Source organism: Anabrus simplex, chromosome X (assembly GCF_040414725.1).
Source record: "Anabrus simplex isolate iqAnaSimp1 chromosome X, ASM4041472v1, whole genome shotgun sequence".
NCBI classification, from domain to species: domain Eukaryota; kingdom Metazoa; phylum Arthropoda; class Insecta; order Orthoptera; family Tettigoniidae; genus Anabrus; species Anabrus simplex.
The window spans coordinates 168,692,428-168,714,727 of NC_090279.1; the positions used below are offsets into that span (position 1 = coordinate 168,692,428).

At 38.0% G+C, this 22,300-nt stretch overlaps 1 protein-coding gene across 1 annotated transcript in view; it reads right to left on the minus strand.

Moving 5' to 3' along the window:
* The window catches only part of Snr1 (SWI/SNF related, matrix associated, actin dependent regulator of chromatin, subfamily b, member 1), a 69,032-nt gene extending 46,732 nt beyond the window's left edge, over nucleotides 1–22,300 (minus strand). Inside the window, exons 1-3 of the mRNA XM_067159168.2 lie at nucleotides 22,159–22,300; nucleotides 15,308–15,413; nucleotides 7,253–7,382 (exon numbers count right to left, since the gene is read on the minus strand). Of these exons, the coding sequence (XP_067015269.1) occupies nucleotides 7,253–7,382; nucleotides 15,308–15,413; nucleotides 22,159–22,239 (317 nt within the window). The 5' untranslated portion in view covers nucleotides 22,240–22,300. The remainder of the gene's footprint in view (nucleotides 1–7,252; nucleotides 7,383–15,307; nucleotides 15,414–22,158) is intronic.

Below are 22,300 nucleotides of genomic sequence, written 5' to 3' on the forward strand. Positions count from 1 at the left end.
ATCCCTTTGACAATGGTGACCTTTTCGGAATGATATAGATGTTGATTCCCATAGGGAACCTGAAATATTTTGTCCCTAATGAGTAAATTTATAATACCAATATAAATGGTCCATTATTGGACATTATAAATTTTCCAGCTAACTCATTCCTGGTTGCCAGCGTTTCGCACCAGGACCATTTATATTGGAAATTTTCAGAAATCGGAAGGGGTATTTTTCTATTAACATGCAAGTTATTTGCGAGTATGAAGAACATCAATACTGTTTGCCGATAGCCTGGTTCACGAATTTGGGACAATAGTGCTGTTGCAGAGAACTTTGAACATCGTTTATATAATGGAATGTTAGTGGAGATAAGGGTCATGCCTGTAAACCATTCCTCATGACCAGAGATGCCAACTTTCAAGAAAGGCAATTCGTAATGCAGCCGTTAGGGCAACTGGGGGGGGCGGCAACGGCCATAAAAAATACTTTTCAAGATCTTACTAACTTACATATCATTGAAAAATCAATGAACACCATACAATTCAACCTGATATTCAAAGACGCTTATAAAGAGTGTATGATTCTTACCTGCTAAAGTAACACTAACAGAGCACTTAACAGTTCGGTGTTCACATTAGCGCGGAATTCAGACTTGTTCTTCCTCATGCGCATCTGAAATATCGCAGCTACACGCACTACAAAACACGTGTGAATAAGATTTTGAAGAACGCAGTAAACAGGGCCATTCTTTTGAGTATTCCTCTCTAAATTTTTGAACTATTTTTGGTTTATTACTAACATCACTAATCACAGTAACGTCACCACACGTACTTTCCTGCACAAGAAATCGCGTCATTATTTCAAACCTTCGCATTTCATAACACACAATTAGCATATATCCTAGAAGAGCAATATATGTAAATTTGGCAACCAAAATCGCAATAAATACTTCTTCAACAGTCATGCATAGAGTATTCACAATGAAACAGAGTTTGTCACCACTTTGCCGCCAAAACGAAGACAAAAGAACTTGCATGGAAGTGTGATCATGTGACGCACAAAGACAACTTCGCAAGACATACCACTTCACAGGCGCCTATTTTTCTGGTACTGGAAGCGCACACTGCGTTCGGCGTGTGAAAACTAGAAATATTCTTAAACGAGGGACAGGAAAGGGGTATAAATGATTACTGAGAATAATATTCTGAGAATTCAAGCTGAAATGGCATTCCTTGTGTATCCTTTTGAACATTTCATACACTTAGATTTAAAAATCAACAAAAAATCGTAATTTGTGGTGTGTGATTTGTAAAGGCGTAATTATGATGGGTAATCCGTAATTATTACGACTGAATCGTAATAGTTGGCATCTTTACTCATGACACCGCTCCTAGAACCAAATAAACCTGCTGAACACCGCTCATGCAGAAATCCACAATGTTGCAGAACGCGCTTTTGGAGTGTGGAAAATAAATTCGAAGTCTTTGAAAATAAAATGCACTTCATACCTACAGCATGCAGCAATGCAATAGTAGCTACGGAAGTCCTCCACAAATTCACTCTGGATGTAGGCGATCTGTATGAAGAAACCACCTCCAGTTTTAATTTTTTTCCCCCGCAAGTCCATGGCTTTCTGCTTTTTAGCCTTCACTTTTAGGTTCTTCCACAGAATTTTAAGGTGCTCTTGACAGAGTTTTCCACCCCTCAAAGCACTGAATTATTTTGTCACAACTTTCCGTGTATTCCTTTTCTTATGTTTTATGTCTTGTGTTGAACCAATTTTTTCGATCTCTCCATCTTTGCCCAGAGCTTCACTTTCAAAACACTGTTTTACCAGAGGTTGATATTTACATTTCTGCCGTCACCGAGAGAACCGAACCTGATGTAAACAAAGAACATTGTGTATCCATATGTATCTATCCATGGTCTGAATGCTGATTGGAGAATCACTGGGCTACTCCCAAGCACATGGTAAGAACCGCATGGGCTGTCTTGGAACTGTTGTTACTTCGCTTGATTGCGGCGATTACATCAGAGTTAGCTCTACACAGACTGTTGCTGAATACCACTGATGTAGTTGACACACAATTGTGATGCAGATTACGAGACAAATTATACTTACTGTCCGCGAGAAATAAACAATAATCGAATGGCAAATGACATCTGGATATTTAACGTATCAGAAAAGAAAGGTAGATTTGAATTTATGGCCGAAATGTAAATACATAATAAATCACACCAGCACATATAAGTAAAACTTCACACATTTAATATTTCAATAAAATAAAATTCTACAGGGGAACTTATAGCATAGAAAAGGCAATATTAAAACAATAAAAAAGTCCAGTACTTTACTAAACAGAATCTGATAAAGGACGAACTCCTTCCAAGTCGGATTCCTCTCTCTCCTCTCCATCACTGCTGCTCATGTCAATCAGATTAATGACCAGACGGTCCACACTTATATCGCACAGACTGTCCAATTTCCAGAATGTCTGCTCTTCCTCTACCACGTGGTGAATAAAAGCTTGCCACATTTCAGCGGTTACGTTCACCAGAACTTCATTAATAAATGTCCTGACTTCTGCGAGTTCGAAGGTTTCATTGTTGCGTGCAACAAGCCCCTTCACCTGGTTCCACACCAACTCAATTGGGTTCAAAATACAGTGATAAGGAGGAAGTCTCAACACCGTACAACCTGCTTCCTTTGCTAGTGTGTCAATAACAAACCTGTCATGCACAAGAACAAGTAAGTCACTCACTCACTCACTGCATCTGCTTGCTTCTCTTACTCACAGCTTAAGAAATGGCAGGTCAAGCATGAGCGCATACGACACTGGTGCTCTTCAATTTGAAATGCTTGTCTATATATTAAAAAAAAATTATAAAAACTAAAGTCAGTCAGTCCAGCCATTCTATCCGGTCGATTTCCTTCATTTTTTTAACTGAAAGGTATTCATGCACAGATTTGTCATCCGGTACTATAAATCACTTAACTTCTGCCTTCCTCAAATTATTTGATTTTTCAATTTTTTGTCTCTCTGAAGCAATCGTATCTTTGGTTCTAATTGACGTACGGAGTTCGTTTTTGCCTAAGAACACTCAGTGGATCAAGCTCTTTCATTTCAGCTCTTAACTATTCAAATTGGTTGATTCTGAGGAAAGTTATGAGTGCACATTCAATTTGACGTCTCATTTCTTCAACATTTTTTCTCATTGAAGCAATCACATCTTTTGTTCAAATTGAAGTACACAGTTCGTTTTAGTCTAAAAACACTCAGTGGATCAAGCACTTTCTTTTGAGGCAATAACTACTTAAATTGGTAGATTCTGAGAAAAGTTATGAGTACATTTGTCTCCATATCAAAGATCTTTGAAGGACTTTTTAACAGTTCGGCACGTAGTGTTGTTCCAAGGAACGTTTAATTAAATTTCTTTATGTGATGTATTTTCAAGTGTTTTGTTGACATAATATTACATTCTATTACCACAGCAGATCATGTGCTTTATTCCATTAACTCAAAACTTTGCAAATACATCCATGAGGATAGCAACGAACAATACCATACTTTGTACATTGCGGGCGGAGCCAGCGGGAAACTGCTAGTTTATATTAAATAACTATTAAGACAAATTGTTTTATGTATATTTTTCTGACTTAAATTATATGAGGAATTATACTTCGGACATTTTGCATGTAGATCGCATTAGCCATGATGTGGCTAACAAACTAGTTTCATGTCTCCGTGTACGTGTCCCGCGGCAGCACTAACCAATAAACGTTAACCCAAGCACGTGCTCATGTTTACACCACGACTGATTCTCTGGGTGAAATCTGTAATGTTCCTGGAACTGCCATTTTGATAGGAAACAGAGCAACCACCTCATATACAAACCCTGAAAGTTGTCTTCAAGAGGAAACTTTATGTGTATACATTTCTCAGTGGAACTCCTGCTCGATGCAGTTGTTTATATTTCTTAACGAATAGATTACATAGTGTGAAAATGGATCAATAAGAATATCTATGCTGAATACATTGAATAGTATTCACCATTATGATGATAAGTAATCTTGAAATACCAAATGGCCAACTTACTTGCTATTTCAAGAATACTATCTTTCGAGCTTGCAGAAGTTGTTACTATATTATTAGAATTCGTGACATACTGTTACCCTACCATCTGAAAGGCAAATGTACAAAAACTGGCCAAAAGCTGCACGGCCGGCTGATAGCTAATGTTGAGTTTTGCGTTGCATTAGACAGTTGCCCTGTCTAGACACCTGAGAAGCAATTACTAAGGAAGCTCCAAGTCTCAAGTAGGATTATGCTTACATCATGCAACAAACAGTAACACAGGTCCCTTATTCAGAAGCACTACCGCATCCCTTATCAATTTTCAGATCCAGAATTGATATTCACGCCTGGATCTAAGGAGAGAATGTCGACTGTTCTTTCATTTAAGATAATATTTTCTCAAGTGGGTAGTATATCGCTCATTTAATACTGGTTGTGAAGATGAAGAAAAAGAACATTTCGAAGAAGTCATAGAGGAAGGAATAAGAGGAGATGGAACAATTATCATAGGGGATATGAATGCTCAAGTAGGAACTGTGACCACACGGATGGGGTCCACGAAACCCAGAAGGAACTAGACTCCTTGATCTCTGTCTGAGGAACTACCTTGTAATAGGGTATCATGGCATCAAAAACAAAAAAGCCATAAGGTCACAAGATATGGATGGGATGGAAAAAGCAAACCTCTTATAGACTACTTTTCGATTGAGAAACAACTACAAAATAGACTGTTAGACATAAAAGTGATTCCTAGTGTCTCTCAGGAAAGTGATCATAGACTCATTGGATACTTTAAGTTTAACAAGTTAAAAGAGGTAAGAACCACACAGATAAAGAAACTCAAGACTTGGAAGCTGAAGGACAATGATAGAATAATAATAGAATAATAGAGTTCCAAGAAAACATCAAAACAGTACTACTAAAGACAGATGAAAGAACAGTTGGAACAGGAATGGAAGGATCTAAAAGAAATCTAGTAATGATAACTGAGAAGGTATGTGGATGAACCAATGGCACAAGAAGATGGAAGGAAACTCCATGGTGGAATGACAGAACAAGAACTGCTGTCCTGAACAAGAACAACATGTTCAGAAAATATTTCAAGGACCAGACTGACCATAATAAGGAACTATACAGGGTTGCTAAAAAACAAGCAAAACAAGTTGTTACAGAAGAATGAGAGAAGTGGTTGAACAAGTGGAGTGATGAATTGAAAAAGGATGTTAATGGCAATAAGAAAATGTTATATGGGACGATGAAAAATAGAAAAAGAGATAAAGAAAACTCCAAATACCTAAGAGATGATAGTGAAAATCTAATCACTGAAGATGATAAGATCAAAGAGACTTGGAGGACTTACTTTGATGAATTGCTAAATGTGAATTGCATGCAGGCTACACAAAAAAACAGTACCAGTACTATCTCATGCAAGTCTGCCTCTGAAAACGGGTTAGACTTAACATGGAGTGATGTAGAATATGCCTGGAAATACATCAAAACTGGAAAATCAGCTGGTGCTGATGAAATTAATGGAGAAATGATCAAGGCTATGGGCATTTCTGGAAAACATTGGATCTACAGACTCTTTCGTAAGATCTGGAAAGAAGGAGACATACCAGTCGATTTGAAAACAGGCATCATAATTCCAATTTTCAAGAAAGGAGATAGGAAGAAATGTCAACTATAAAGGCATCACTTTAACATCTGAAGTTGGTAAACTTTATGAAAGAATTATAGAGCATAAAATCAGACCCCTTATTGAAGAGAACCTCTTCGAAGAACAGTATGGATTCAGGAAGGGGAGATCAACAATTGATTTAATCTTTACAGTCCATCAGCTAATGGAAAAATACTACGAACACAACCAAGATTTGTGGTTAGCCTTTCTGGATATCAAGAATGCATTTGATGCTGTGAACAGAGAGAAGGTGTGGGAAACACTGAAGAAAATTGGAATACAGGATGACATGATACACAGGATCAAGAATTTGTATGAAGATACCCGAAGTAAAGTCGAAACACCTGTAGGAATGACTAAAACATTTGATATAAAATCTGGGTTAAGACAGGGTGGTGTTTTGTCCCTTCTTTTCATCACTGTGATGAACGAGATTCAGAGAAAAGTTCATCAAACCATTGGAGGTAAGAAAATGAAAGTTATCATGTTCACGGACGATATATGCTTGTGGGGAGACTCTAAAGAAGACCTTCAAGAACAAATAAACTCCTGAATAGAAGTTGCTAAAGAATATGGACTCATCTTCAGCCAAGAAAAAAGTGAGGTTATGGTCATGAAGAGATATGGACAACCAATCGGACACACTGAAATGGAGGGGAAACAGCTACAGATGAACCATCAATTCAAATGTCTTGGATACTGATACTGGTTCTATAGACAAGGAAATTTCCCACAGAATTCAGGCAGGTAGCAACTTTTACAAAATAGTCAAAGACATAATATGGAACAAGAAAATACCAACAAAATGTAAGAGGAGTCATATATGAAACCTATTACGTACCAATCCTGACCTATGGTTGTGAAACATGGACCATGAGAAATAAAGATGTTAGTAGAATCCAGGCAGCAGAAATGAGATTTGTCCGCAGCATGATCAGAAAAACACAGAGGGACAGAGTCAGTAATGAGGAAATCCGCAAGCAGGCTCGAGCTGTAAGACTGCAGGATAGAATAACAGCGCAGCGACTGAGATGGTATAGACATATGCGACGCATGGAGGATAACAGATTATCGAAACAAATGTATGATCTAAAACTTTAAGACAAAAGACCAAGAGTGCAACCAAGACTCAGGTACAAGGACATGGTGAAGATTGACATTCAACAGCGAGGACATACCCTGGAAAGTATCGAAGAAGGAGAGAAGTTCAGATACCGCAACTGGTGGAGAAACCTCATTTGCTGACCCATCGCTTAAGATGGAACAACGTGGATATGATGATGAACTCAAAAACTGCCTTTTTTGAGTTATGTATGACAATTAAAAGTGCATACAAGAACCAATATAACTCAAAACAGGCTGTTTTTTAGTTACGACATTGTTGTATTAAATGAGCAATATATACTGCAAAGCTCAACTACGTACGCTGAGAGAACAGTAGAGAGATAAGTTGCTAGGATCTGCAATGGCTTATTTAAGACATTTTACAACAATATGTAACATTATACTTTACCTGGGTACAGGAGGTTCTGACGAATGAACAGAAACGGCTTTATACTTTTCATCGTTGCCTTCAATGATATCTTCTACCTCAGATGCCCTCAACAAAGACACACTTGAAGCTAGCACATGCTGACTCAAGCCTTAAAAGAAGAAAAAGAACAAGCTATAGAATTCTACCCAAGAAAGTAACACAGATCTGAGATGTAAGTGTAAGTGTAAGAGAGGGCCAAGAGCCCTAACTTCGCCACCTACAAAGGCATAATAAATAAATAAATAAATCATCAAGAAAGCTAACCTAAAAGTAAAAATGGCAATAAAATGGAAAGTTAACATTTATCAATACTACAAAGAAAAGAATAAACACATTTAACAATTATCAATGCTATAAATACACTCATGTTCATAAAAACCAGAACACCTCAAAAGCTTAGAGATAGGAAGTTCATATTCACAGGACATGTGCATTAGTATGTTCTGAAGAAATGATTAGCATGTGAACCATGTCGGCCCTCAGGTTGAAGGTCCACAACAATATCTCGGCGCACCACCACCGATTGGTAAAATGTCCCTGCAGCTCTCGTTGTCACTATAAACCGAAGGTAATAGATCAGTGTGACCTGAGCAGACATGTGTGAGAACCGTACCAACAAATGGGTGAGTTTGAAAGAGGACGCATTATTGGCATGAGAGAACGTGATGCATTCATCCAGGAAATTGCTACTCATGTGGGACGAAGTGAGTCGGCAGTGCAATGGGTGTGTGCAGAATGGTTCTAGAAGGCCGTAGAACAAGACAAGATGGGTCTAATCGCACCACCCAGACCACCCCCAAGATGATCGATACCTCATCTGAATGGCATTACAGGATAGATCTGCATCCTCCTCGGCTCTGGTGCAACAGTGAAACACATCATACACTAACAGGAGTGACAGTCCGTCACCGTTTATTACGGTCTAGGTTACCGGCGCATCGTCCACTTCTCCAGCTATCTTTGACTAATGTGCATAAACATGCTAGACTGCAATGGTGAATGATACGTCACTGGGGACAGGAAAGGCAGCAGATAGTGTTTTCGGACAAATCCAGGTTCTGTTTGTTTGAAAATGATGGCCGCATTTTGGTTTGCCGCAGACAGGGGTAGAGGCATCACATTGACAGCATTCGCACAAGACATACAGCACCAACTCAAGGCCTTATGGTGTGGGGTGCTATTGGGTACAACCACAAATCACAGTTGGTGCATGTCCAGGGCACTGTGACCAGTCTGACCTACGTGAATGACATCCTGCGACCCGTAGCCATACCCTTTCTACACGACACCCCCGACGCCATATTTCAGCAGGACAATGCGTGACCACATGTAGCTGCACGAGCATGTGTCTTCTTGTTGTCATAGGATGTCAGACTGTTGCCCTGGCCCGCCTGATCACCGGACTTGTCGCCAATCGAAAAAGTGTGGGATATGGTGAAACGACGGATGCGGCACTGTGACCCAATGCCAACCACCAAAGATGAACTGTCGAACCAGGTGAATCCAGCATGGAAAAGTTATCGGTGCTCATAGAGAACCCAGTGCCTACTAGGGGCAGGACACATGCTCAACCTAGGTGACTGAAATGCTAATAGTTTCTGCAGAACATACTAATAAACATGTCCTGTTAATATGAACGTCCTATCTCTAGTCTTTCAAGGTGTTCTGTTTTCTATGAACATTAGTGTAAATAAATAAATAAATAAATATAAGAGTTTTGTCTGTACATTGCTCAGAATTTAAAAAGATTGGTATTTCTGTATCGGTCATGCCCTCAGTAACAAGGAAATGCACTTTTTAATTTTCCGTCATTTGTGTCTGTATGAATGTATGTATGGGCATCATGAGAAAATGACTGAAGAGAATTTAATGAAAACTGGTATGTACACTCGGAGAATGATGCACTATAGTCTAGGCTATAAATAATTTTATTCACGCTGGATGAAATGGTAGTTTAGGGAAAGGTGACTAAAATTTAATTTTTTAAATACCTGTGGTATTGGTCCTATCAAAAAGTATCAAATACCTTAACAAAAGTTAAAGACAATACAAGTTCCAATAATTTATATCTTGTACAGTTTTACCATACCAACTATGTTAACAGAATAATGAATTTAGACTTTTGTTACTTAGTCCATATCAACAACAAGCATTGTTGACACAGAAATATTGTTTAATCGTGTTCACTGGTGATGGTTTTTGTCATGATTGTCTTAAGGTGTAAAACCACGTGGTCATTGGTCCATATCGACAAGGAAAAATGTGAAGGTGATTATAAAAATTGAGAAAAAATCATAAAGAAACGATTGCTGGAATAATAAGACAAGAGGGAGTTATGAAAGAGGGAAGGACTGTCTTTACATTAGCTCTAATATCGCAAAGTCGGAAGAAAACTAAACGTGAAGGACTACAATATCTAAAGCTCATAAAACTGATCAACAGTAACATTACATTGACCATTGTTGTGATGTGATTCGTCTCTGTTGCTGCTACTCATCTCCGATAGGTGGGATTACTGCTGCGTTTTGAGTAGTAAAACAGCCTGCCTGAATATTGGTGGAAAGTAGCTAGGGAGTTAGATAACTTTGCACCTTCTATATGGTTGTACTCCCGACAATGGGTACTACAGCTAGTAAATAAATAAATAAATAAATAAATAAATAAATAAATAAATAATCATCACTTGCAGGCTTATGGAGCCAGTGGCATTGGTATTCAATACTTTCTTAGAATGAATTTGTTAACAATCTCAGCAGTACAAACATTTATCCATTATGATTAGGTATTATCATTGACCTGCCTGCTGTCATTTCTTGATGGATACAGTACTTTTGCATCCATCTCTTGGCACAGGCAAGAGTAAAGTGTAGCTTCCATCGAAGTACTTTCTGACCCAGTGAGGAAAGCAATAGCAAACTACCTCACTCCTCATTTTGCCTAGTACGCCTCATTTTGGTGCTGCCATTGATTTTTGGGGTTTCCTTATAACCGCATAACTTTTGATGGTGCTATTTGAGGATCCAACCAGCCTCTGGGCTGATGACCTAACAAACACAGACATTATCAATGACAAGAATATGAATGAAGTGGGGAGAGACCAAAGAGGAACATAAAGACCTGGCTGAGGATATGTCTGCAAATTTACAGGCATCATTCCAGTGTGTAATATTAATTTTTATTATGTTCTTTAACCTCCGTTAACATAGACCTTCAGGATTGGGAACAAATTTGCCATTTCCATTATTTTAATGTTTATATTGACTTCAGAACAATTCGAAGGAAATAACACACAATATTACCCGATGCTATTATGCGATCATATAACTTAAGTCATTGAGGATATGTGGGCAAATTTATAAACAGGATTCTAGTCTTCTTCAGTCCACTGGGTCTTCTAACAATGTGACTGAAGTCAGCAGTTGTCTGATATTGATGATGGCCTACTTTGATGCCAACCTGTTTCAGGATTGACTTGTTCATTCGGTATGCCGTTCAAGGTATTCGCAATATTCTTCTGTACCACCACAATTCCAAAGAGCCAATCTTGTGACAGTCTATCATCATTAACACCTTCGATCCGGCAGAGGAGTATGGTCTTTCACGCATGCCGCCTTCTGTGGACCATAGAGGAGTAAAGTCATTTAGCGCTTGTTCAGTGTAGCGTGCTCTAATAGGCTTGTATTTTCAGAGGCCAGTAGAGTTCAACCTAGAATTTTCTTTTTCCTCTGGTAGATGTTTCGAGTGCCCTCTTTTCTTGACACTGTACAATCCTCCCTTTGAATTCTTCTATTTATTGTTTACAAGTCAATTTTGGCGCTTCTCAAACTGAGTGAAATAGCAAGTGACGGTTGTGTGGTAGACAAAGCTTCAAATATGAGTAAATTTTGTACTAATAATAAGTGAGATTCCGGAAGAAGAAATACGTGATAATTTGCACAATAACGATTCAGGTGATCTGATAGCTTCAGATAGTGAAAGTAGTGTGATTATATGAGAAGTGAAAATGCTGGAAGGTGAATAGTAATCTGGAAAGGAGCAATGATCCTGGTTTCCTTTCTATCATCCATTGGTTTCAATATTTGATGTACGTAAGGGTGTAAATAAAAATAGTGAGGAAAACAATGTTATGCCCTCCTTCGTCTACTTCTTTTGCTGCTGCTGCCTCTTTTATGGCCTCATTGGACCACTTTAATCAATCATTTCCTGGTCATCTTCTTCAATAAGTTTTCTTTCCAAATTGCCCAACAGCTTTTCATTCATTCTGATCTTTTCTGTCATTCGTAATCTGCATTTCCCTTTTTGTTTTGTGTCATTTGTCTACTTTTAGTTTAAAGCTAACTTTTATGTTTTTCAGTTTCTTTAAATTTTCCATTTTGTTTTGCAAATTATCCAGAGTTACTTTTAGTTCTTCCATACCCTCTCTAAATTTCCTTAATGTCTTTTATAAATCATTTTTCAATCATGATGTCTTTAAATATTTGTGCGTGCAAACTAACTTATATGCTAGTCAAGTGATTGCATTGACATCGAGGCCCTTTAAAAAGTGTTCACTATTTCAGACATGGATTCCTGTGGATGTATTTGAGATGAAGAAATTTCAGGGAATTGTCTTCATTACAGATATTGTTAAGACACTCACATTTAAAATGTATTAGACTGAAGATACTCTTTTTCAGCACTCCTGTATTTTTCTAAACCCATACCATGCAATAGATTCGAGGCTATGTGATGCCTACCGATCTTCGTGTTAAAGTCCTGTCATTGTGGTAACTAGAACAAGTACAAGAAAAGCGATCTGAGGTAAACTTGCTTAAAAGACAATCATCTGTTGGTGAAACATCTGTACTACATAAACTCAAATGTCTCTAGTTCACACTTTCCACCACTAGTGTCACTTTTGGTAGTATTCGTTGGAGTTTCATATAATCTCATATCTAGTAGTTGTCATGTGATTGTAGTAAACAAACATGGCAGCGTTGAAATCAAAAACGTTGCTAAGTGAATCGGATATTTTACAAGCTTTTGATGAGGGTAGTGACTTCAGTGAAATTGATAGTGAAAATTATTCTGAGGACATTGAAAATCCAGACGAGGCTAGAAGAAGTTTGGATAATTTGTCACATGACTATACACTACTGAAGACAACTGAGGAAGTGCGCTGTATGTGTAACGACATCCAAAAAGCGAGGGCAATCCACATACTGGTGACCAGGATTCAATGTGGGAGTTCATGAAACATGCTGGGATCAATGAGAGCATTTCTTCAGAGCAAGTGGAGATAAAAGGAAGAAAGCCATGAAGAGAAAGTAGAATCAGAATAAGCTGCAAGGAAAAAGTGAATGTTTTCTTTTTCTCCTATTGTGACAAAGTTGTCTAGGAGTGCTAATTACGTACAGATTTTCTTGAAACTTTGAGGATTATTTCAGCATTGTATGGGGAACATTCTGGTTGTTGTTTTTTTTTTACGATGAAATTTTTTGTGCAATTTCACTTTGTGTTTTCAAGATAACAAAAATTCAAACCAAGAAAAAGTTTGTTTTCTATAAAGGATCTTTAGTTCTAATATTTTAATTTTTTTAAATATCTTTTTATCATGAAACAACTCTTTCTGATCAAAATGGTGCATATATTGTTGATTCCTAATAGTTATTACCAATGTTATAAAATATTTTCTAAACCATTACAGTTTCAGCATTAATGCATGGCACTACAGAATTGGCACTTGTAGGGTTAAGGAAACCACAGAGGACATAAAAAAAAGCAGAGTGACTACAACAGTTGGAAGCAGACAGAGTGCAATCTGACAGCTGTACTTTGAGATGGAACGAGTTTCATCACATGTTCATACTTTGTCCAGGGTTAGACATTCATTTTTGACTAACTTTTTACATTTGTATCACCAAGCAAGTTTTTGGCACTTCTCTCAGGGCACTAGTTGCCGGCTTTCAAACAGAAATTGAGTCTTGAGAGTTTGCAATATGCCTGGAAGATTTCTTATGACTTGAGATATTTTACTGCTGTGGTTGGTTATGCCTTGCTTCTGAATAAATGGGACAAAGTCTTTTAAAAAAACGAATTTCTCTGCACTTTTACTCATTCTGACGTATTATCTAAGATGAATCTTACACAGCTACTTTAGTTTTTTTTTTTTGCTAGTGGCTTTACGTCACACCGACACAGATAGGTCTTATGGCGACAATAGGATAGGAAAGGCCTAGGAGTTGGAAAGAAACGGTCATGGCCTCAATTAAGGTACAGCTCCAGCATTTGCCTGGTGTGAAAATGGGAAACCAGGGAAAACCACCTTCAGGGCTGCCGACAGTGTGATTCGAACCCACTATCTCCCGGCTGCAAGCTCACAGCCGCGCGCCCCTAACCGCACAGCCAACTCGCCCGGTACTGTAGTTTTTCATGATGCACTCAATCTTCTTGCGCCATCAGGCATTATGATACAGCTGCGTTCTCGTGAACTGAACAGATGCTGCACCTCATATAAAGCCATGGGAGGTTGTGGGATATCACAGTATTGGCCTGAATGGTGATTTTTAAGCTTACGTTTTTACATTAAATGTCCATATAAAAATTGCTGTAGTTTTAAAATGTTTTTATCATTTCCCACCTGTACTGGCTTGTGCAATGGGTGTCTTTACATGTTTCACAGCTGAGATCAAGGTCACAAATAAACAGAAATTTCCTGAGTTTTAACAATTTATTTTCAATTAATTTTGTGTGATTAGTGACGAACATAATGCATTCGAGAACTTTTGAGAATGGATACCTGCATTCGAAATCATATTCTCTATCACAATATAACCTTTAAAAGTTGAGTAGGCCTAATGGTAATTTATGCGCTGTAACACTTATACACAAATTTATGGCATATATAGCGACCAAATAATAAGGAAGTTTTTTAAAAGAAGGGATTTTGCCGTTGGGCACTTTTCTATAGGATGTGCTTTATTTCTTCTTCTGCTGATTTTGGCCTACTCTCAACCATGGGAAACAAATGGTTTACCGGTTCATCTTTCGTTCTCCTTCCAGATTTCTTTCATCCGAGACTTGTGTTATATTTTATTACATCAAAGGACCAAAAATCTACTTGTGATTAATTGTTGCTTGGCTTGGAGATATTTAGTAGCACATTTTATTGACGAACTTGACTGATCAAAGTTACTGAACTTAATTTTTATGGGAAAATCCATAGTAAAACTGAATTTTAAGTAATCAATATTTTAATTAACATAATTTACATAGGAATTTCTGTAAGATTATAATAGGCTAATTATACATATTTCATTTATGTGATGTTTAGTCAAATTGTTGATAGCTTTCATTTGTTCTCGTATTTTCAGTTTTCCCGTACTGGAATGTTGGGGGTTTTCTCCCTCATGTAGGGTTGCCATACGTCCTGAAAAAGTGGGATTATCCTGAATCTGAGCACGTGTCCCAAAGTACTGACTGAATTTTTAAAAATCCCTAAATGTCCTGAATTTTAAAAATGAGAGCAAATTATTTTTTTTAAATCTCAAATGCTTTAGAAAGGCGATGTCCCATCTGTTACTTAAAAATCTATGCAAATAATATTGAATATTATATAATTTTGGAGTGGTCTGTAAAGTAGGTATTTTACTTAAGGTATGATTTCTTATTCTCTATATGATTTTTAACATTAACATCATATAACAAGTGTGTCTTTTCTTAATGGATGGGACAGTTTACATGGAATTACCCAAATACACTCCATGGAACCATAGGCGCCAAATTTTGGTCTTGAGCACTGGGGCAAGGATGAATACAGTATATCAAATATTTTTACAGGAGCAAAAACACGATTGCGTCCCCATACCACTATATGCATGGGGGCAAGTGCTCCAGTGGAGTCAGCACCTATGTTTGGAACTTATCGATCTTGGTGTCCTGAATTTCATCCTGAACCTTATGGCAACTCTACTCCCATGGTCCCTCCAAAAGCAGAGAATCAAGGTTCCACTGTATTACTGAAGTGAATGGTTAAAGAATCATCCTCCTACTCACCAAGTTCTACCAGTTTTTTTCGCTCATCATTTGTAATGCTCCTCCTGTACATTCCAGGATACTTCTTGTACAAAGATCCACGGAACAGTCGGAGGTAATTTCCCACCTGAAATACAAATAACCAATGTAAAATATTATGTCATGTTATTTCAACTAATTTAACGGATGCATGACAACCTATTTAAACATAATATACAAACTTGAAAGCAATACTCGGATATTATAAAAGTTCCTAGTGAAAATGAATGTGAAATGCTAGTTACAAACTGAGAAATGTAAAAAGTGGTGCCAGGTAAATAAAACTGAATATTATTTGTTTTTATATCCCTTCAACTGCTGAAGATTTTAAGAAATGCTGGGGTGCCACAATTTTGCTCTGCTGGAGTTAGGGTAGTTGTTGTCATAACAACATTGACATAACATGCTCTTCCCTCCCACTATATCCTCCTATGATGTTCTCTACCAGGTGCATGGATGGTTTTATAGAGCTTCCAATATCAAAGTACACTTACTCCAGTGGGGACAAATATTACTGTTAATCATTTTACCTCCAAGGGGGCTACAGCAACACCAACAATGAACAATGCCTCCACACTGAGAAAATGACGGCCCGGGTAGGAAACCATTGTTTCTTAACTTGAATGACACGGGTCACTCCTTTTTAGCTTGTCACCACGACTTTCAATTCACGTGGTTCAGTGGTTCAGGAACATTACATTTAATAACACAAGAAACTGATTTATTATTTACTCCTCCTTCTTCTTCTTATTCTCCATCATCCATTCCCTTTTCCAGATTCTCTCTGGGTAGGGTAGTGTACCAAAGCCCTCCACCTTACTCGATCTTTCCACCACTCCTCTTCTAGTACTGTACTGACTCCTCTATTTGCAATACAGTCCACAACAGAGCTCCACCATCTCATTCTTTTTTTTTTTTTTTTTTTTTTTTTTTTTTTTTTTGCTAGTTGCTTCACGTCGCACCGACACAGATAGGTCTTACGACAAAGATGGGACAAGGAAGGGCTAGGAGTGGGAAAGGAAGCGGCCGTGGCCTTGATTAAGGTACAGCCCCAGCACTTGCCTGGTGTGAAAATGGGAAACCACGGAAAACCATTTTCAGGGTTGCTGACAGTGGGGTTCGAACCTACTATTTTCCGAATACTGGATACTGGCCACACTTAAGTGACTGCATCTATCGAGCTCGGTCCATCTCATTCTAGGCTGTCCCCTATGCCTCTTTGCAGTCTCTGTATCCATGAATGCTCTCTTTGGTATTCTCTCTCTGGCATTCTCATCATGTGTCCAAACCATTTTAGCTTTGCTATATCAATCTCTTCATGAAGTTTACACACTCTCACGCTTCTCCTTATTTCCTCATTTCGTATTCTATCTCGTCTTGTCTTTCCCTGTATGCTCCTCAAGAACCTCATTTCAGCTGCTTGTATCTTACTTTGTTCCGCTCAATCAACATCCAGGCTGCTGAAGCATAGGTCAGTATAACTTTTTTTTTTTTTTGCTTTACGTCGCACCGACACAAATAGGTCTTATGGTGACGATGGGACAGGAAAGGTCTGGGAAGTGGAAGGAAGCGTCCGTGGCCTTAATTAAGGTACAGCCCCAGCATTTGCCTGGTGTGAAAATGGGAAACCACGGAAAAATCATCTTCAGGGCTGCCGACAGTGGGGTTCGAACCCACTATCTCCTGAATACTGTATACTGGCCGCACTTAAGCGACTGCAGCTATCTAGCTCGGTCAGTATAGCTTTATAATAGGACAAATATAAAACCTTCTTTGCACTTCATTGGCACATCTTTGTTCCATACAATGTCTCTCACGCACTGGTAGAAACTTGTGGACTGCTGTATTCTTAAATCAATTTCTCCATCCAAATTTCCATCTTGTTACATCATGCTGCCCAAATATTTAAAATTTTTCACTATTTCAAGAGGTTAATTTCCTATTTTTATCACTCCCCTGGATTTTCTGTTACCTGTCGTCACAATCAAAGTCTTGCTTTTCTCATTACTAATCGTTCATTCCAAAACTTATTTCCTAATTCCATAAATCAACTTGTGTCTGTACTTCCTCTTCATTATCTCCCCAAACTAAAATGTCATCACCAGAGAGCACAGACTTTACTTGCTCGCCCATCATCTTCTCCAGGATATTATGTAGAATTCTATCCATGATGCTATTACCATCTGCATTGTATCATTCCCAATCTGTGCCTCTGTCAATGTTTTCTATACCAAATTCCTTGGAACACTCACATGCCTTTTCAATTTCTAGAAACGTTACTACCATGTCCTTTCCACATTCCCAATACATTTCCATCATTTGACGCAATGTAAATATTGTGTCAAATGTGGACCTGCCTTTTCTGAATCCATGCTGGTATTATTTACTCCTATTAATAATAAATATTAAAGTTACTGGGTCGAACTTCAAGAGAGGTAAAATATTTCCTGTCAATCATAACCCACTAAAAATGTATATTAAAATTCTGCAACACATATTTCGTATGAGTGGATGTTTTAATTTTAATCATGAAAAAAGTGCACTGACATATGGAGGCATTGTGCAGTGTTGATGTTAGAAAAACTGTAGACCTACTGTTAATTGTACCACAAGCTGAAAATTAGAATATTAAAAGCAGTTTATTTAAATTCTAGCCCTATGCATTACAATTATTTAATTTTAAAAGGAATTACTTCATTAACAAATGTCATACTTACCAGAATTGTATTTAAATGAAATCTATATTATTAGTATCAACTTACAGCACTACTCACATATTACATAATTGTATTAAACATAATCATAATACCCAGACAGATACGAAAACAATGATGAAACACTAAGATAATCGACAAAGGATTTTACAAAATAGCCTAGTCTCCAGTCACTGCATCGCCTGCACTGAAGCCGACATAAATCCATCTGCAGGTCCAGAGACTGCCCTTCTTTCATACTTAGTGACAATGTAATGGATTGCTTTATCAATACTTCCGCCTGCACTACCGAACTTTCACTGCATACATGTACACGCAGAATGACTGTTCTTTGTTTACATCTTGTGGCAGTCTTGCGACGGATGTAGTCAAGCGGTGCACAAGACTGTCAACTTGTCTACTTAGAAACTAAGGCTACAGGATGGAGCTTGGAAGCCTAGGAGACCAATAATATGAAGACAAGCAAAGTTAGAAGCTATGAAGCAGCCTTAGGCCTCTAGCTTCCTGTGGAAACAACCATTGCTCTGTACTGGTTAGGGTAGGGCCTGGACAAGACCAGTGGATGGGGCAAGCAAACAGAATCTAGGGGCGTAAGCCCCCAGGCTAGAAGCCGTGAAGTGGCCTTAAGCCTCTAGCTTCCATTGGAAACACCATTGGTCTATACTGGTTAGGGTAGAGCCTGGACAAGCATAAGCCCCCCAGGTCAGAAGCCGTGAAGCAGAGTTAGGCCTCTAGCTTCCTATGAAAACACCACTGACCTGGACTGGATAGGGCAGAAATTTCAAGTTACTTCTGTACTTTTTTCCTGACAGAGATTGTGCTACTAGAAAATCAGCAGATTCTCTTCGGCCTGCAACGATAGCAGCAGCATTGTATGTGGGCTAATTGAATTTGTTCGATTTATTCTGTATGGGATAACTGAATGCATCCGATTTTCAATTAGATACGTCATTGCGCCGTCAATATCAGTTCATCTTCGATTGTTCTTTGATCGAAACTTGGTGAAATAACTGCCTGCAGTGCATGTGTTCTTAATATAATAGATTTTGGTCGCAAATACAAGATGAACTTGAATGATTAAGTGGAGTTGTATCAACGTCACGACTTACTTTCAAGTAAGAGTGTGCAAAAAGAGAGTTCATGATGTTCCATTGCGTTTGAATAAGACTGGTAATCATGGGGATCGTATAGTCTTTGCGTGTTGTCAAGTTGAATGGGGTGTTAGGCGTGACTGGTTTGTAGTGCTTGAAAAAATACTTTATTTGAGGGTTCTAATTTGAACTTGTTTGAAGTTGGTTACTTTGGTGTATTGTGGTGTATTTTACTGAAACTCCCGGATCTTGTTGTGAAGCTGGAGTTTTGTTTTTCTGATAAAACTATTGTTGATTGGTCTAGCTGCTGTCAGGAAGTTTGTAAAGAATGGGCGGAGGCCAATAAAAAAAAATAAAAGGTGGGCCAGGTGTCATTGTGGAAATTGACAAGAGTAAATTCGGGAGGAGGAAATACAATAGAGGAAGGTGTGTAGTGTTTTGAAGGGGTGGAAAGGGAAAACCACAAGAACTTTTTCATTTTCCAGTGGAGAATAGGACAAGGTGTCTTAACTCAAAGTTATAAAGGACTGGATTCTGCCAGGAATCATCATACTGTAATCTCAGACTGTTGGAAGGCATACGATTGCTTGGAGCACAAAGGATTTGTGCATCTCCACGTGAACCACTCTGTTCAGATCATGGACAGAAAAGGGAAGGTCACATGCATTGAGGGGGTGGGGGGACACGAGGGCGATGTCCAACAATCGCACTGCCATTCATATGCAAAATATTAAAAATGGGCGACGTAATTTCAAGCATGGCAGCTACTCAGTTACATTAAGGTAAGTTTTATATAACATTATTTCTATCCTGTATTCCACATTCCTTCCTTTACATGTTCCTTTTTCTATGTGCTTTTATTCTTCCCAGCTTGGTATGAAAATCTAGTTATTATGATTGACGGGAATGGCGCCACATCCAACTTTACGTTGGCCAATAGGAATGAAAGTTGCTGCTTCAGCAATGGAAAACTGTGTGTATTGCTCTTGATTACGTTATAAAAGTAAATATACTTCTGAGGGTGGGACAGTGGGTTCCTGGACATCGCAAAGAATACATCTCTCCTCCAACACTCATTCCAAGTAAGATTTCATTAATTTCTACTTCCTTAGAATGTTAGAAACGTGAGGTAGTTCAGGGTAAATTTTTGGCTTATGGGATGATCATAAGCCCCACTTGTGAAGCGATGAAGCATACCGTCCACGGCCAGTTCGAACCATGTTACTAGCGACCCAAGTTTTGCATGGCAGATCTACCAGGATGGGAAATGGTGTATATTAACCCTCCAAGCGATACGAGTCATTTATGCCTTTGTGAAATGATAAAGTCATTATTAACGACTCATTTTTTTAGAACGGTGTTGCTGGGCAACCATTTAATGAATATCGTCGAACTTTGCACTAATCAATAGTTCAGTTCATTGGCTAATTTGATTCATCTAGCTGAATTATCGAATAGGTTTTTTTGCTTATGTACTGTCTAAAACAAGTCTTAGCGTCGGTCGCTCGAAGAGGCACACCGCATGGCAGTGTTCTAATGTTGTTCTACTTGATTGGTTAGTTTTTCAATAAACTAAAATGTGCGATCCATGTTGTTCTGACGATATTCGGGATATGTTAGAAGAAAATTATGAAAATTATGTTTTCAGTGATGACAGTGATTTGCCAGGTGACGAAGTACCAAAAGCAGTTTCTTTGAGTGGTGACTCATCAGAAAATGAGGATGATAAAAAGAAAGCGAAGCAAATTCTGGTGCCCTAAGTGTAATTGTGGCATTCATCCTACTTGCTACCATAAGTTGAAACACTTCTACAGGCCCATAGTAAAAGGGAGGAAAAGAAAAACTCTTGCAAGTGACTCAAAGTAAAGAATTATGCCCGAAGAGGAGATGTACATAGTTTTGGTTTTTTGTACATAACTTTCTGTTCTTAAGTTTTATGGTTAATATGTACTGTAAGTCTTTTGTTGCTAACAAAGTGGTGAACATTTTATACATTTACCTTTTGTTTGGGTCTTTTATAGTTTTGAAGCTATGTACAGTGAAAGTTGAAACACTGTTTTTTACAAAAGTGAAAAATTGTAATTCACCACCCCCAATAAAATGGAATCAAGGCGTGTACCCAATATTATTCCATAATCACATTCTCTAGTTTATACTGAACAAAAAGATATGTAATATGATATAGGCCCTATTTTACTGTCATTCTGTATTTTTTATGAATTTTTAAAAGAAGCTTGTACTAAGACGTTACAGTTGCTTATCACTTAAGAGGTTTTTATGTATCACTCCGAGGGCTAAATAAAGGCTGCCACTCGTGAGAAACATGGAAGCTACTCAGTTTCGGAATTTTATAGGAAGAACGGACACTTTGTAGGCTATTTTACCAAACTCCCCTTCGAAAGTGCATTAAAGGAGAGAATACACAATTTCCTCCCAGCAACTGCAGAACTCTACCCTCCTCACCAATACGACAAGTTTGATATATTTGTTCCATTAGGCCTATGCTTTACTTTATTGGACCCATTTACTGATTTGTTTCTTTTCAGAATATGGCATACGCCCTTATGATAATAAATGAAGCACTGGTTAAAAAATTGTTATCAAATTAGGTTAGGATCAAAATTCAACTGCCAACATAACACGTTAGCAATTTTTTTTGGTACATCCACTGTAGGTATAGTATTTCTGAGTATCAAAAAGCATGTCAAATGATGTATTATATCGTTAAAAGAGAAAAATGGAACGAATTTAGTATTATGAAAACTTGGCCACCGAGTATTTGATTTTTTGCAGATGCACAAGCATTAAAATGAGAGTGATCATCAAAGTGCAGCAATAAAATATAATTAAACCAGGACAAAACATGATTCTGTAACGGGAAATAATAAAGTACTTTTACTGAAATTGAGAACAATTTTTTGTACAAGAACTCGCAACACAGTAATTTGATGTCAGCCATGTTTATGGAAATGCCACACAGCGTATTACAATTGTATTATTACTATTAATATCGAATACAAATACCTACCTCAGATCCAATGCAGTAATATTCGCCATTTTCTTCAACCTGGAAACTTATCGGTTTATCACCGTAAGTCCTAATAGCCATGTTTTTCCTCAAATTCTTCCTTGCTGTAAAGCTTATAAACCGGCTTATTTACTCGTTCCCG